The 15,459-nt window shown below is 40.9% G+C and overlaps 2 protein-coding genes across 3 annotated transcripts in view; one reads left to right on the top strand and one right to left on the bottom strand.

The window, feature by feature from the left end:
- The window catches only part of PPM1E (protein phosphatase, Mg2+/Mn2+ dependent 1E), a 229,710-nt gene extending 214,329 nt beyond the window's left edge, over positions 1-15,381 (top strand). Inside the window, exons 5-7 of the mRNA XM_050764678.1 lie at positions 1,703-1,846; positions 2,408-2,501; positions 10,228-15,381. Of these exons, the coding sequence (XP_050620635.1) occupies positions 1,703-1,846; positions 2,408-2,501; positions 10,228-11,285 (1,296 nt within the window). The 3' untranslated portion in view covers positions 11,286-15,381. The remainder of the gene's footprint in view (positions 1-1,702; positions 1,847-2,407; positions 2,502-10,227) is intronic.
- Positions 12,857-15,459, bottom strand: part of TRIM37 (tripartite motif containing 37) — a 124,185-nt gene continuing 121,582 nt past the window's right edge. For both annotated transcript variants that reach the window (XM_050764660.1, XM_050764663.1), the window contains one exon: positions 12,857-13,127. In XM_050764660.1, coding sequence (XP_050620617.1) covers positions 13,124-13,127 — 4 coding nt within the window. In that variant the 3' untranslated portion in view covers positions 12,857-13,123. The remainder of the gene's footprint in view (positions 13,128-15,459) is intronic.

The raw sequence follows: 15,459 nt of genomic DNA, 5'->3' as shown, positions 1-15,459 counted from the left end.
AGGATGGTCTCGATCTCCTGACCTCGTGATCCGCCCGCCTCGGCCTCCCAAAGTGTTGGGATTACAGGCGTGAGCCACCGCGCCCGGCACATTAACTCTTTTTTAAAATAGGCTTGAAGAGATCAGGGTAATCATTTAATCCATTTTTTTGATAGCATAGTTATGCTACAAGCAATAATGGGGCTTGGAATTAATGAAACAATAATTCAGACCTATTTGGTATTAAGAAAGAGAATTATTCTTAATCTCTCCCCTCCCCTAAATTTGGATTAATATGCAAATCCAACAGTAACCAGTAGAGTCCACACAAAGAGGTGGTGCTGGAGAATCAAGCTGCTCTTGACCTCAGAGCTCCCAGTCTCTTGAGGACCTGTGTTCTGCTTGGCTCTGCCTCTCTTGAAGCTGCAGGCTTTTATCATCTGATTTGAGGACAACGGCGGGCCCCTGAGAGGTGACCTGTAATCACCAATATGAAACAAAGAGAATCACTCTGTCTTCTTTATCCTCTATTCTATTCTTTTTCCTCTGTCTTCTCAAAATTGGTTTTTTTTTGTTTTTTTTTTTTTTCTGACCATGTTTACCTCATTTGTTTTGTCAATGACCCTGGCGTCTCTCAGTTCTGTCAATAGTTCTGAATAATTTAGGTTTGTCTCAGCAGCCCCTTTTCTCCTTCTTATGCTTCCGTGTGCCGCTAACCACTGGGAAGAAAGCAGCTATTCCTGTTGTGAAGCAGCCCTGCCTCCTGTTCTCTCCAGGGCATATGCACTGAAGTGTGTTTATCATGTGTTCTAGGGGGCTGAGTTTTTGAACATTCTGTGTGGGAAGATATTTTATTGGTGGGTGAGGATTTATAACAAACTTTCCCTATATAGGGGAAATGAGAAGTTGTTTTTCTCATTGGATACAAGAGGCCTTTTACCACCCCTGACGCATTGGTTCTAATTTAGGCCAGGTCCTTAGTAACAGAAAGTCATGCTCATTTGGTGGTGACTCATGTCAAATGGGGATGTCATTTTCGTATAGTAGGATCAAGAGCTTTAAGTACAGTGGTAGCTACTGCGGTGAAATTCCAGGCTGTTAGTTCTTTATGCAATGTTCCAAAAGCAAAGGCCTCTAAAAATACTGTCGGGAGGATATTTTTTAAAGGTATAAGCATCTTAGTACTCCAGGGAACGTAAGCTGTCTCTTGGCTCCTTAGCTTAATTTCCAGAGATTAGAGCATCTGTTGTGTACCAATCATGCTTTATATATCATTTTGTACAGCTAGGACTCTCCCACTGAACAAATACAATGTCAGTAATGAAATGGAGAGCAGAATTTTTACTCTGAGGATTGGTATAGAGGATTTGGTGCTTGACTGGGAGGAAAAATAATTTCAATTCTGTTTTATGTACTAATAGTTACCTGCCCTTGGGCAAGTCACATAACCTGCCATAGTTTTCATATCTGTATTTAAAGTAGAATTAATAATCATCCCTGCACTGCATATCACAGATCAGGTGGACTTATGTGTGTATATATATATAAATACATACATGCATATAAAAATGCATTGAGACAATGAATTATTGTATATGTGTGAAATTCCATTAATAGTATAGCTCCCAGCTGAAAAGCTTATATTAATTATAAATTGCTTCTCAATAAGAATGTTGTATCTATTTCTTTTCACTGAGTCTAGTTTTATTTAAACTATTTTCAGAGCTTAAGATGTGGGACCACAGGAGTGGTGACTTTCATCAGAGGCAACATGCTACATGTGGCCTGGGTGGGTGATTCCCAGGTTATGCTTGTGAGAAAGGGTCAAGCTGTTGAACTAATGAAGCCACACAAACCAGACAGAGAGGTAAGTATGGTCTGTTTTAATAGAGCCCATGCTCTAGTTATTACTTTAGATTTTCTAGTTATTGATTAGGATTCACTTACTATTTATTTATTTTTTTTGAGACGGAGTCTCGCTCTGTTGCTCAGGCTGGAGTGCAATGGCGTGATCTTGGCTCACTGCAACCTCTGCCTCCTGGGTTCAGGCGATTCTCCTGCCTCAGCCGCCTGAGTAGCTGGGACTACAGGCTTGCGCCACCATGCCTGACTAATTTTTATATTTTTAGTAGAGACGGGGTTTCACCATGTTGGCCAGGCTGGTCTTGGACTCCTGACCTCAGGTGATCCATCCGCTTCGGCCTCCCGAAGTGTTGGGATTACAGGCGTAAGCCACCGCACCCGGCCAGGATTCCCTTAATTATTACAGTTATTGCTATTACATCAGCAACTGTGCTCACCCTCCAATGGAGAAACAAGGAGAACCTTTTCATGAGCTGATGAGTATTATATCTGTTGTTTACTGTTAAAGTAAAGGAATAAATCCTGAATCCAGTTATTTGCTTCTTTTTATTGCATTGCTGTTTAGGATGAAAAGCAGCGAATTGAGGCCCTTGGAGGTTGCGTAGTCTGGTTTGGTGCCTGGAGGGTGAATGGAAGTCTGTCAGTCTCCAGAGCTATTGGTAGGAAAAACAAATTTTTGTTTCCCCAAACTGTCCTCTTCTAGCTCATTGTCCTGTATTAACTCTGATACAGGGAACCTGAGATGATAATTTATATTACCAGAATGCTCACTATTCTTTAAAATAATAATTGGATGTCTCTTTTAATTGTTTGATTTAGTTAAACCTGTACATTTATATACTTAAATTCCATTATTGAAAGAGAACTGCCAGGGCGCAGTGACTCACGCCTGTAATCCCAGCACTTTGGGAGGCCGAGGCGGGTGGATCACGAGGTCAGGAGTTTAAGACCAGTCTGGCCAACATAGTGAAACCCCGTCTCTATTAAAAATAGAAAAAATGAGCCAGGCATGGTGGCGGGCACCTGTAATCCTAGCTACTTGGGAGGCTGAGGCAGGAGAATTGCTTGAACCTGGGAGGCGGAGGTTGCAGCTAGTGGAGATCGCACCATTGCACTCCAGCCTGGGTGACCGTGCGAGACTCCGTCTCAAAAAAAACAAAACAAAACAAACAAAAAAGAAAGAGAACCATATCAAGAAATGCAGAATTTCCTAGTTTCTATACATTTTAAATTTTATGGAAGCCTTTAAACATTAGTACACAAATCTGCTTCAAACTACAGTTGGGGCAGGCACAGTGGCTCACACCTGTAATCCCAGCATTGTGGGAGGTTGAAGCGGGCAGACCCCTTGAGGCCAGGAGTTCAAGACCAGCCTGGGCAACATAGTAAGACTTCATCTCTTAAAAAACAACAACAACAACAACAAAGGCAGGGCACAGTGGGTCACGCCTGTAATCCCAGCACTTTGGGAGGCCAAGGCGGGCAGATCATGAGGTCAGGAGATGGAGACCATCCTGGCTAACATGGTGAAACCCCGTCTCTACTAAAAATACAAAACATTAGCTGGGTGTGGTGGCGGACGCCTGTAGTCCCAGCTGCTCAGGAGGCTGAGGCAGGAGAATGGTGTGAACCCGGGAGGCAGAGCGTGCAGTGAGTCGAGATCGCGCCACTGCACCCCAGCCTGGGCGACACAGCGAGACTCCATCTCAAAAAAAAAAAGCTGGGCATAGTGGCTTGTGCCTGTAATCCTAGTACACAGGAGGCTGAGGTGGAAGGATTGCTTGAGTCCAGGAGTTTGAGGCTACAGTGAACCAAGATTGTGCCACTGCACTCCAGCCTGGGCCAAGGGAGAAAGATTCTGTCTTAAAAACAAAAAATGACAGTGTTTCTTATTTCACTGCATTTTGGGTCAAATCAGTATTTTCCAGAGAATGGAAGCCTTTCTCCATATTTTATCCACATTTATTTTGTTTATGCCTCTAAATTATTTCAATGAATTTTAAAATGACATAAATAACAGAATAAGTTGATAGGAAAAACATTGTGCTTTTTATATGAAAACTACTTTCTGTATGTGGAATACAGTCATTTGTCAGATAACCCTGGGGTTTCAAAGAACCGTATATCCCTGGGACTTAAATTTTTCAAAAGAAGGGGAAAGTCAATGAAACTCAGTCTAAAACATAGAGATTAAACAGCTAAGTTGGCTGGACAAAATGCAAGGGTGTTAGTTCAAAGAATTAAGCTGTTTCTATCTTTGTCTCACTTTGGGCCCTGGGTTTATTATTTTAGGCTTCATGACTTAGCTTCACTTCCTATTTTTTTAAAAAAGAATAAATCAATATGTATATCTATATGGGTGATATGTACATTACATGTATACTGCAGCTTTTAATCTCTGCTTCCCTAAACAAATGAAGTAATTAGACTTGGTTGAAATCCACATCTAGTCTCAAAATTTAATCATCACCAAAAAATTCCAGAACCTGAAGAAAATCTGAAAGGATTTAGCTTTCACCACTGATTTGAGTTCCTCCCACTCTTTGGGAAGGTGCTGGCAAGCTGTGAAGTGGCCCAAATATGAGCAGAAAGCTGAAAGAGAAATAGAGAGCTAAAAGAGTCTACAAATACCTCCTGAAAAATTGAGAGTTGGCTTGACCTTAGACTGGAGGGAGTTATTTATTAGGAACTCTAGAATAAGGCCAAAAAGGGGAAATTTCTCATTTCTAAAATATACCCTTCTATGGAATTATTATTATTATTCTTGGTGGGGAAAAGTCTTTATCATGCACATTGTAGGTTTAACAGGACCCAACACCCATCAAATGCTATCCTTGACTGAAAATCACTGAACCAGAGGACTATACTATTTGTGGAACCAATTTACATTAATAATCATTATATGGGTGCTTGAGTGGCCAGTGAATTAGGTTGGCAGCTCAAACCAAACACCTGTTTCGCCTGATCTGACCTGTCTTTGTCAGAGGACTGAGGATCATCTTTAATGCTTGTTACAGAACTAACTTACTAGAGGATACCAGCCTCTTCTTCTAAAAGGTAAAACTAAAGATGGGAAGAATGTCCCTTAATAAGTGACAATCTCAGACAGAAGGCTGGGTGTGGCAGCCAGCACTGTGGGAGGCCAAGGTGGGAGGAATGCTTGAGCCCGGGATTTTGAGACCAACCTGGGCAACATAGTGAGACCTCATCTCTATTTTAATAATAAAAAATAATCTAAGAATGGATAAGGGAGACTTCATACATGGAGTGACTTTTGAGTTGAATGTGGAGGATAATGTGCTGGGAAGGAAATCCCTACACAGGTAGAGAGCATAAATATATAGGGGTTTGAAAGGGCATGGCATGTTTTAGGAAAAACAACAAGTACAGGTTAGAGCAGAGATGGGAGTGGTAAGAGATTAGCAGTGTTGCCAGACTGCGAAGGGCCTTATGTGCAAGGCTAAGTAGTCTGGACTTTACCAGGTGAATATGCAGAGGGGCCACAGGGTCAGATTTGTATTTATAAAGATATTTGTGTGGAAGCTGGGCTAGAGTAGAAACAGGCGGCTGGGAGACATTCATAGAGTTTGTTACAGAGATGAGGAGAGCTAAAAAGGGATATGGAGGAGGGTATCAATTTAACTGATGAGACGGATTGGTAGGTGGGAAAACCTACTAATCAACAAACAATCTGGCACGCGGGAATAGGCAGTAACATAAAGGAGCAAGTGTAGATTTAATTTCTTGGGCAGTTTGATGGTGAAGGGGAGAAAGGAAATAGTGTGGTGGTTTAAGGCAAAAGCTGATTCAGGAAAGGGTTCCCTTTTATTGTTTCTATTTTTAGGATGAGGAGATTTTAGATTTAAGCATGTTTGTAGGAAAAGGAAGACAGCAAGTAGAGGAGAAATTGAAGACGAGAGAGTAGAGAAGCTAGAGTCCTAGGGAGACAGGACCAGCTGCACAGGCTCACTGTTAGGACGGGAAAAGGACACTGCTTACCCCGAGAAAATGGTAGCTGATATGGGGGAATCGCTACAGATTAAACAAAGAGAGTGTGTGTGGCAGGAGTGGGAGGGGAATTGAGAAAATTCAAGCCTGATCAACTTGTCTTTGAAGTAGGAAATTAGGCCATTTACCAAAAAACAGTAGCTTAAGTGGATGAGGAAGTTGAAGAATTTGAGAAAGAATTGGAAACCACATGGAATAAAATAGGGGGCTGCAAAAGGACAAGAAAAAGGACTCCTGGGCAGAGTTCAGCTCTACTCAGGAAAGAAATGATACTTAAAAAATGAAAAGATTTTCAACAGTTTCTCCCCATGAGCCCTTCAGACTTATGATCCAAAGTTGACAGAAGCATGATATGTTTCCTAACATATGGAGAGAGGAGGCTGAAGACAAAAGGATGTTGCCATTTCTACCATGAAATGGATATTCATGCCCTCCTACCAAATTTGGGGGCGAAATGTCATGAATGTGACACCCAACAGTAGAGCAGGTGAAAAGCCAGAATTTTGGCAACATTTTCTCTGTGCAAATCTTTGTATGTTCTGTTCCAAACTAACAGTTGCAGTAGTCTTTTAATTGAAGCACTAAAACAAGATTTTTGGGAACAGTGTGACTCAGATCACATTTATTTTTAGAGGTGGAATTCAGAAAATAATAATGATGATAATCATATAGTCAGGTAGAGTACGGGATGGGAACTTTAGTAAATTGATGACGGACACTGAATCCATGTTGGATTTTATTTATTTTTAAATATCTCTTTTAAAAAAATTTTTGCATTTTCTGCTTAAATAGATTGAGTTTTGATGAGCTCTAACAGGCTATGGAGGCACCATAGCATAGAAGTGAAGTTGACTAAATCAAAAGCATACTTGGGAAAGATGGTCTTCTTTTTTTTTTTTTGAGACGGAGTCTTGCTCTGTCGCCCAGGCTGGAGTGCAGTGGTGCAATCTCGGCTTACTGCAAGCTCCGCCTCCTGGGTTTACGCCATTCTCCTGCCTCAGCCTCCCGAGTAGCTGGGACTACAGGCGCCCGCCACCTCGCCCGGCTAGTTTTTTGTATTTTTTTTTAGTAGAGACGGGGTTTCACCGTGTTAGCCAGGATGGTCTTGATCTCCTGACCTCGTGATCCACCCGTCTCGGCCTCCCAAAGTGCTGGGATTACAGGCTTGAGCCACCGCGCCCGGCCTTGGAAAGATGGTCTTGACTCCTGTAAGAAATAATCAATGAGGGCTGGGCACGGTGGCTCATGCCTCTAATCCCAGCACTTTGGGAGGCCGAGGTGGACAGATCACAAGGTCAGGAGTTCAAGACCAGCCTGACCAACATGGTGAAACCCCGTGTCTACTAAAAATACAAAAATTAGCTGGGCATGGTGGTGCGTGCTTGTAATCCCAGCTACTTGGGAGGCTGTGGCAGGAGAATCGCTTGAATCCAGGAGGTGGAGGTTGCAGTGAGCTGAGATCGCACCACTGCATTCCAGCCTGGGTGACAGAGCGAGACTCCGTCTCAAAATAAAAAAATAAAAATAATGAATGAATGAATGGAGAAGAGCCTAGATATGAGTAAGATGAGAGGGTTATATGTTTGTGAATGGAAGGAGTGAAATGAACGTTTATAACATCGAAGACTAATTTCTTACCTCATAGATATATTAACCCAGGTAATTATATTAAGTAATTATTTGTTGCTCTGTGTATCTAATCACGCAACCTGCTGTATAGGGCATGTGCCCACACTGGTTCTAGCAGAGTTATCCATAGAGTTCCTAATGAGCTTTCTAGCCTATTTGAGGATTAAACAGAAATGTAAAATGTTGGAAAGAAACTTTTTTTTTTTTTGAGACAGTCTCCCTCTGTCGTCCAGGCTGGAGTGCAATGGCGCAATCTGGGCTCACTGCAACCTCTGCCTCCTGGGTTCAAACGATTCTCTTGCCTCAGCCTCTTGAGTAGTTGGGACTTCACATGCACGCCACCAGGCCTGACTAATTTTTGTATTTTTAGTAGAGACAAGGTTTCACTATGATGGCCAGACTGGCTTCGGACTCCCGACCTCAAGTATCCTCCCGCCTTGGCCTCCCAAAGTGCTGGGATTACAGGCGTGAGCCACTGTGCCTGGCCAACTTTCTTGGGTCAGAGAACCCATACCAGATACTAGAAATAATGAATATATAGTCAGATCACTCAAGTGAGTTTATCTTCATTTTAATCTTCCCTGAGTCAAAAAGTTTGGTTTTAGTGCAATGGAAAGGATAGTAATTGATGAGAGTTGTGTAGGTGACAAATAGAAGAGCTAGGATCTGGACCCAGGCAGTCTGACTCTAGTGCTGGTGTCGTTAACCACTAAGCAGTATGCCACTGCTGTACAGTAAAGCCCTTTGCAAATATCTGGAGTTTAGTTCTTGTTTTTATAATACTATGTAATGATGATTTATGATACCCTACTGTAGGAATTATTGCTCAGTACCCTGTGTTGTTTTGTTTTTATTTTTTGTAAAGAAGTGAATGAGAGGCCAGATGCGGTGACTCACGCCTGTAATCCCAGCACTTTGGGAGGCCAACGCAGGCAGATCAACTGAGATCAGGAGTTCGAGACCAGCCTGGCCAATATGGCGAAACCCCGTCTCTACTAAAAATACAAAAATTAGCCAGGTGTGGTGGTATACACCTGTAATCCCAGCTACCCAGGAGGCTGAGGCAGGAGAACTGCTGGAACCTGGGAGGCAGAGGCTGCAGTGAGCCAAGATTGTGCCACTGCACTCCAGCCTGGGCAACAGAGCAAGACTCTGTCTCAAAAAAAAAAAAAAAAAGAAGTGAATGAGAGCCGGGTGTGGTGGCTCATGCCTGTAATTCCAGCACTTTGGGAGGCCAAGGTGGGCAGATGGATCATTTGAGGCCAGGAGTTCAAGACCAGCCTGGGCAAGATAGCGTGATCCTATCTCTACAAAAAAAAAGAAAAATTAGCTGGGCGTGGTGGTGTGCGCCTGTAGTCCCAGCTACTTGGGAGGCTGAAGTAGGTGGATCACCTGAGCCTGGAAGATTGAGGCTGCAGTGAGCCCTGATTGCGCCGCTGCACTCCGGCCTGGGTGACAGAGTAAGACCCTGCCTCAAAAAAAAAAAAAAAAAGTGAATGAGAGTCCCTTGTTGTAGTCATAAGCTATTTAGTTACCTCATAGGCTAAGGACCCTTTGGCTATGCTCTCACAAAGTACCTAAAGGAATGTAATCAATGTAAAGAAGGAATAGATTTGGAAGTGCTGTGGATGTGAAAATCCTAAATGATCAATTATCTCAGTAGTCTGGTGATAGAAACTTAGTTTAGTGTGGGCCCAAGGTCTGCAGTCTCGCTCCTACCCCAAGCACCCTACTCTCCAACTGCACATTACTCCCTAACAGTTACCTCTGCCTTTGCTTATCCTGTTCCCTCAATTGAGACAACTTCTCTGCCTGGTGACAACTAACTTACCCTTCAGGACCAGCTCAGATGTCATTCTGTGACAGGACGAGCTAAGCAAGAAAAGGAAGACAGAAAGGCCCAGAAAGACCTTGAATTCTCACAGTTGTTAATAAGCGGGGAAATGCACAATAACAATAAAGACAGAAGTGGGGTGATGGTCAGAGCCAGATGAAGAATATGGCAATCTCTAAATATAAGAGAAAAAATGGTCATACATTTTGTCTGTTCTTTAGAAGTTACGGGTAAAAAGCACCATTAAAAAATAGAAAGCCAAGTGGGTTGGGAATCAGGGAAACTGCATTCAGCTCCCATGTGTGAGGCCTTGGTCAGCCACAAAACTCTTCCTGGCTTAAGGGAGTTAAGACTTGATTTATATAATCTCGTGTAACTCAAATCTTCCTTTGTGCTCGCAGCATGAAGCTATTTATTGATTTCTAAACAAGAATAGAACAAAAATGATTTAATGAAGAGAATGATCAGAGCTTTGGTTTGTTTCTTTCAATGTGGACTTGTTTTCAAATTTCAACTAAATCAAAACCACCTGCAAAAGAACATATCCACTAAATCAACCATGTTTTCCTACATAGTGTACTGAATTTTTCAGTACAGCAACAAACTTAGATCTGACATTGTTGTTACACTCAGCTAAGCCTAAATCATAGCCAGAGGTGCAGATTCAGAGTCTAAGCTAGGTAAGGACTTATGCCCAGTAACTTAGTAATTATTTAACTGGGAGTAAGGAGTAAGCAGATCTGATTACCAGAGAATTTAAGTATTTTGTCAAAAACTATTTTATAAATTCTTTCCAGTCAATTCAGTTCACAATCCAGTAAGTTGTGATCAGAGTCATGGCATTGGTCATAAACATTCTTAGCATGCAAGGTAAAGCAAAGGCTAATGACGCTCCTACACTCTGCTTCCCGCAGGAGATGCTGAACATAAGCCATATATCTGTGGGGATGCAGATTCTGCCTCCACTGTTCTGGATGGGACCGAAGACTACCTCATTCTGGCCTGTGATGGCTTCTATGACACCGTGAACCCTGATGAGGCAGTGAAAGTTGTGTCCGACCACCTGAAAGAGAATAACGGAGACAGCAGCATGGTTGCCCACAAGTTAGTGGCATCAGCTCGTGATGCTGGGTCAAGTGATAACATCACGGTTATTGTGGTATTCCTGAGGGACATGAACAAAGCTGTAAATGTTAGTGAGGAATCAGATTGGACAGAGAACTCTTTTCAAGGAGGGCAAGAAGATGGTGGGGATGATAAGGAGAATCATGGAGAGTGCAAACGCCCTTGGCCTCAGCACCAGTGCTCAGCACCAGCCGATCTAGGCTATGATGGGCGTGTGGATTCATTCACTGATAGAACTAGTCTGAGCCCAGGGTCCCAAATCAACGTGCTGGAAGACCCAGGCTACCTAGATCTCACACAAATAGAAGCAAGCAAACCTCACAGTGCCCAGTTTTTGCCACCAGTTGAAATGTTTGGTCCTGGTGCACCAAAGAAAGCCAATCTTATTAATGAGTTAATGATGGAGAAAAAATCAGTTCAGTCATCATTGCCTGAATGGAGTGGTGCTGGAGAGTTTCCCGCTGCTTTCAATTTGGGTTCAACAGGGGAGCAGATATACAGAATGGAGAGCTTGTCTCTTGTCTGTTCAGGGTTGGAAAATGAACAGTTCAAATTCCCGGGAAACAGAGTTTCTAGATTGTCTCATTTACGCCACCACTACTCAAAGAAGTGGCACAGATTCAGGTTTAATCCAAAGTTTTATTCATTTCTCTCTGCTCAAGAGCCTTCCCACAAAATAGGCACTAGCCTGTCCTCACTTACTGGAAGTGGGAAGAGAAATAGGATAAGAAGTTCTCTGCCATGGAGGCAAAATAGTTGGAAAGGGTACAGTGAAAACATGAGGAAGCTCAGAAAGACTCATGATATTCCATGCCCAGATCTTCCTTGGAGCTATAAAATAGAGTAATTTTTCTTTCAAGTAGGTTAGCTAGCTCTCCCCCAATAAAAACACCACTATCAGAGTAGAAACAAGGTAGACATTTCTAAAACATATGTGCTTCATTATGAATCCATGGATGGCTCAATTCTTCAATGTAAATAGATCTCTAGGAAACTCAAAGTACAGTGTTTTCAATCTAAAAAAAAGTATTGGCAGTTTCACTTGCAAAATTACACAACTGGTCCCTGTGATGTGTCTCGACACCTATATACAACCCCCTTCCCACCATCCCTTCATGTCACTAGTGGAGGCTTTCGAGTTAGTTATTTCAGTCAGGATATACAGTGTTGAAATCTCAATGTGGTTGAAATCTGGTCTGATGTGCCTAATATGTCTATGGAAAATTTAATGCTAAATTAAATTTGGTTGGGAAATGTCCCTCAAAATCCTGGGCACTATGAAGGAACCCCCTGCCCCCTAACCTTTTTGGGTAGGTAAAAGACTAAAAGCCATATGGATTTTAACTGACAATAATGAAAGTGATAAATCAGTGTAAAAGTGTCATATTCTCAGACTTGTGAGGTGGTTTATAGTCAGAAAGATTTATGGATTTTTTTCCTGTAACATAAAAGACTATGAACTTTTTTTTAATTAAAAAATATTTCCTAGGGCTGTAGTTACTTGGGAGTTTCATAACCTGTTATGGTGCTTTTGGTGGAATTTTTATTATTTAGCATTTTAGGAGACCGCTGTCAACTGGTTTTAATCTATGATGCTAATATGTTTTCCACTGTACCCTCATCTCAGGAATAAAACTGATTTAACGGAGATGATGTCAGGTACAAATACACTATAGAGTCAAAATGCCATTTACAAAGAAAATCAAAAGCATTTCTGTATTTTGACTTTTTTTAGTTCAGACAGCAAAGGCATGTAGCACTATAAAATAAAAAGTGATTTTAGAGAATGAGAAATGCTACTTTTATCTTCTCTAAAAGTATTTCCCCCAAGGGAGTGAAGTAATCGGCATGGAGGAGGCTGAAAGTATTGCCTAAAGTGAGCCCAGAAGCCACTGAGAATGCAGATGACTGACAGCCAGGTCTGTTTAGTTGTAACTGGAAGACACATCAGTGTCCTGCTTACATGTAGCTTCAGACCGCAGAGAGAGGACACGTGCTTCTCATTTCAATATTGTATTTGATATTTTGAAACTGTCTTTTTGCTACTTCTGCAGTTTCAAGCTAGAAGCATGTTGTCAACTAAAGACAACAAATAAACTATCAAGATTCATTCATTCAGTGAAGCAGCCTCTGATCCTCTGAGAGTCACGAATGTCTTGGTGTTACCCTGCCCTAGTCAACTGCAGACCAGCCCGGCCAATGCCCACGGGTGGCACCTCTGGAGTGCTCACTCAAAAGGGTGAGTGCTCTCGCTAAGAAGTGTCCCCCACCTAATCATGTGTTTATAGGATAGGACACGCTCCCCAGGCCCATAACAGAACTAAAATCCCTGAATTTTAAAGACATAGATGACTGGCATATTTTGGGTACCAGTAGAGCTATATCAAATAGACAAAAACAGTTTCACTTTAGCAATGATCACATTGTTAATCTACAGATTTTATTTTTAAAAATTTGGATGTAAGTAGAGACTTTCAGTATTTGTTTTCTCTTGATTTTGGAGTCATTTCTTCTTCTCCAGTCTGTGACAAATGGTTGAAAAGGAGTCAACATGGCCCCAACTATAGCACTGGAACCTTCATCATTCTGAGGCTTTGCCCCACACATGGTCCTCACTCATAGCTGTCACTTTCTGAAGCCTAAATCTTGTTAACCCATCAGGTGCAGTGTCAGTTTCAAATCACATTATCTAAGAAAACAAGAAAACAGAGGCAGCAGACTATTGGTACACATTATAGTCCAAAGTGCTTAGTGAAGTAAAAAAAAAAAGCTTTTTAAAATTTCTATTGTTGTCTATTGGTAATGCTTTTGATCAGAATAAAGAAGGTAAAGGGGAAAAGTTTCACATGCTAGGCTTTCTCAGTGGGGAAAAATATGGCTGGGTAAAACTGGGACAAACACAGACCCATTTTTAAGGGTGTGGATTTTGTAGGTCCGACTACACAGCAGTGTTAACTCATTTCTCATGCCATTAGCTCTCTAGAAAATAAAGCAAAGTAGTTCTAGTGTGGTCGTTATAAACCAATATTGTAAAAAATAGCAACTATTCATTTGTTCACAACATGCATATTTATAGAGTAGTTAGGTACCATTTGTAAGGTAAATCCTTTAAAATTCTATAATACATACTAAAATAGTGGTTATTGGTCTGATATATGCTGCTCTTGGTTCTACAAACTAGATAAAAAGCAGTGCTTTGTGAAATGCAGTGTTGTATCTTAACGCCACTGGTGATAGGAAGTAGTTCCCTTCAGTTCAAATCCTGTGCCCTTATTTGCTGCTTGCTGACGTAAGCAATAAGTAACCCTCTAACTAATGGTATCTACATATTTCTGTAACTTGTATTTAATGATGGTGTATCTGGTGATTGTAAAAATATTAGACAGATATAAAAGTATCTATATAATATATATAAACTTAATGCTGAGGTATAGTCTGTGAATTATGTGTTTTGTATTTTTATTCATTGTGTAATTTAGTGGTGGTGAAAGTTCTACACTCAATCCTTAAAGAGTGGCAGTATCACTTTTTCAATTTAACATGGTCTGCATCAATCTGTTTGCCTGCTAAACAAGTTTTGTTAGAATAGGAAATAGTAAAATAAATCCAAACAAGAGTGTAGTACTGGTTAGGGAAACAGACTTCAGGTCACCAACTGAAGTCATTACAAACTCCTTGTACATTCACTGTGAGTTTCAAAGGGACTCGGTCCCCAATTTAAAGGTTTCCTTTGTTCAATTTCTAGATGTGTACTTCTGAGGGATATGAGGTTAGGCAACATTACAGCAACACACACTGGGGCTACTAATCCCATTTAGGTCTGTTCTAAAGAGGATGGGTAGAAACTCTTATGTATATACCTTTTCTTTACCTAGAAGTGCCATCCATTGTCCTTGAATTATTATGATTAAAGTTACTGTTGCATTTAGGAGGCTCCTTGAAAGTAACACCTTTTCCAAGGACAATGGCAACAATGTCAATGTCAACACTGAGTCTAATTTTGACCACATTTATAGTGGTATAGTGTCAATACTGCATTTTCATGACAACCACACTCCACTGTTGAACACTGTGCCATGAGAAGTGCAACATCCAGTGGGCAGATGAAAATGATGCATGGCCAAGTTCAGTGTTTACAGATAAAACTGCTATGGTTCAAGTACTTCCTTCCCCATCAAATCCTTGCTAAGGCTTTGTGGGAAAATGATCTAAATTATTGTTTTAATTTTTAAACCTAATTTATTCACTCAGTGAACATTCTTAACTAAGCAAGGCTATAGAAGGGAATACTATAGTTTTGTCCATACTTTGATACCATTTTTCTTTGAATCGTACGTTAGCAAAAGAAATTTTTTTCACCTTTGAAAATCACGTGATGTTAAAGGACAAATGCCCACTCTTCTATTCTGATCTGCAAATAGCTTAAATGTCTCTTGCAAAACAAAGTAAGATACTGCCAGTATTATAACACAATGATTTTCCAGACAAATGGTATGGTGTTGAAAAACAATTGTTACTTCCCGTAGCAGCATTTTATCTTCTATTTTGAAGACTATTTATTGTACTAATTAGAAAACATGAAATAGGACAGGGAACTCCAGACTGACACAGCAGTTGTTTTTGAAAAGGAAATAAACTTTGATGAAGTAGATAATCCAGATACATCATTGTAAACTCTTACTCTAGGTGCTCTTTGGTGAGAGACAGGCTTTGTTCTCTTGTTCATAACATTTCTCTGCAAAGAATTCTCTATGGAGTGAAGCGAATGAAGTGAATTATTTCTTACCAAGTAAATTTATCAATTCACAGATCTGCTCTACAACTCACTTTTGAGTTCAGTTGTAGTCATGAGTGATCCTTCATATTTTATTAAAACTGTTCATTCAGGTAAGAAGTATGTTGAAATTTTGCCAATTATCTTAATAAAACCCAGCAATTTAAAACCACTAGTCATTTGTCTTTTTATTTAAAGGAAAGGTAAGTTATTTAGTGTTTAAATTTGTGCAGATTCCTTCAGAACT

This window comes from Macaca thibetana, chromosome 16, assembly GCF_024542745.1.
Source record: "Macaca thibetana thibetana isolate TM-01 chromosome 16, ASM2454274v1, whole genome shotgun sequence".
Lineage (NCBI taxonomy): Eukaryota > Metazoa > Chordata > Mammalia > Primates > Cercopithecidae > Macaca > Macaca thibetana.
Note: the sequence above shows the minus strand (reverse complement) of the source record. Positions and strands in the feature narration are given on the sequence as shown.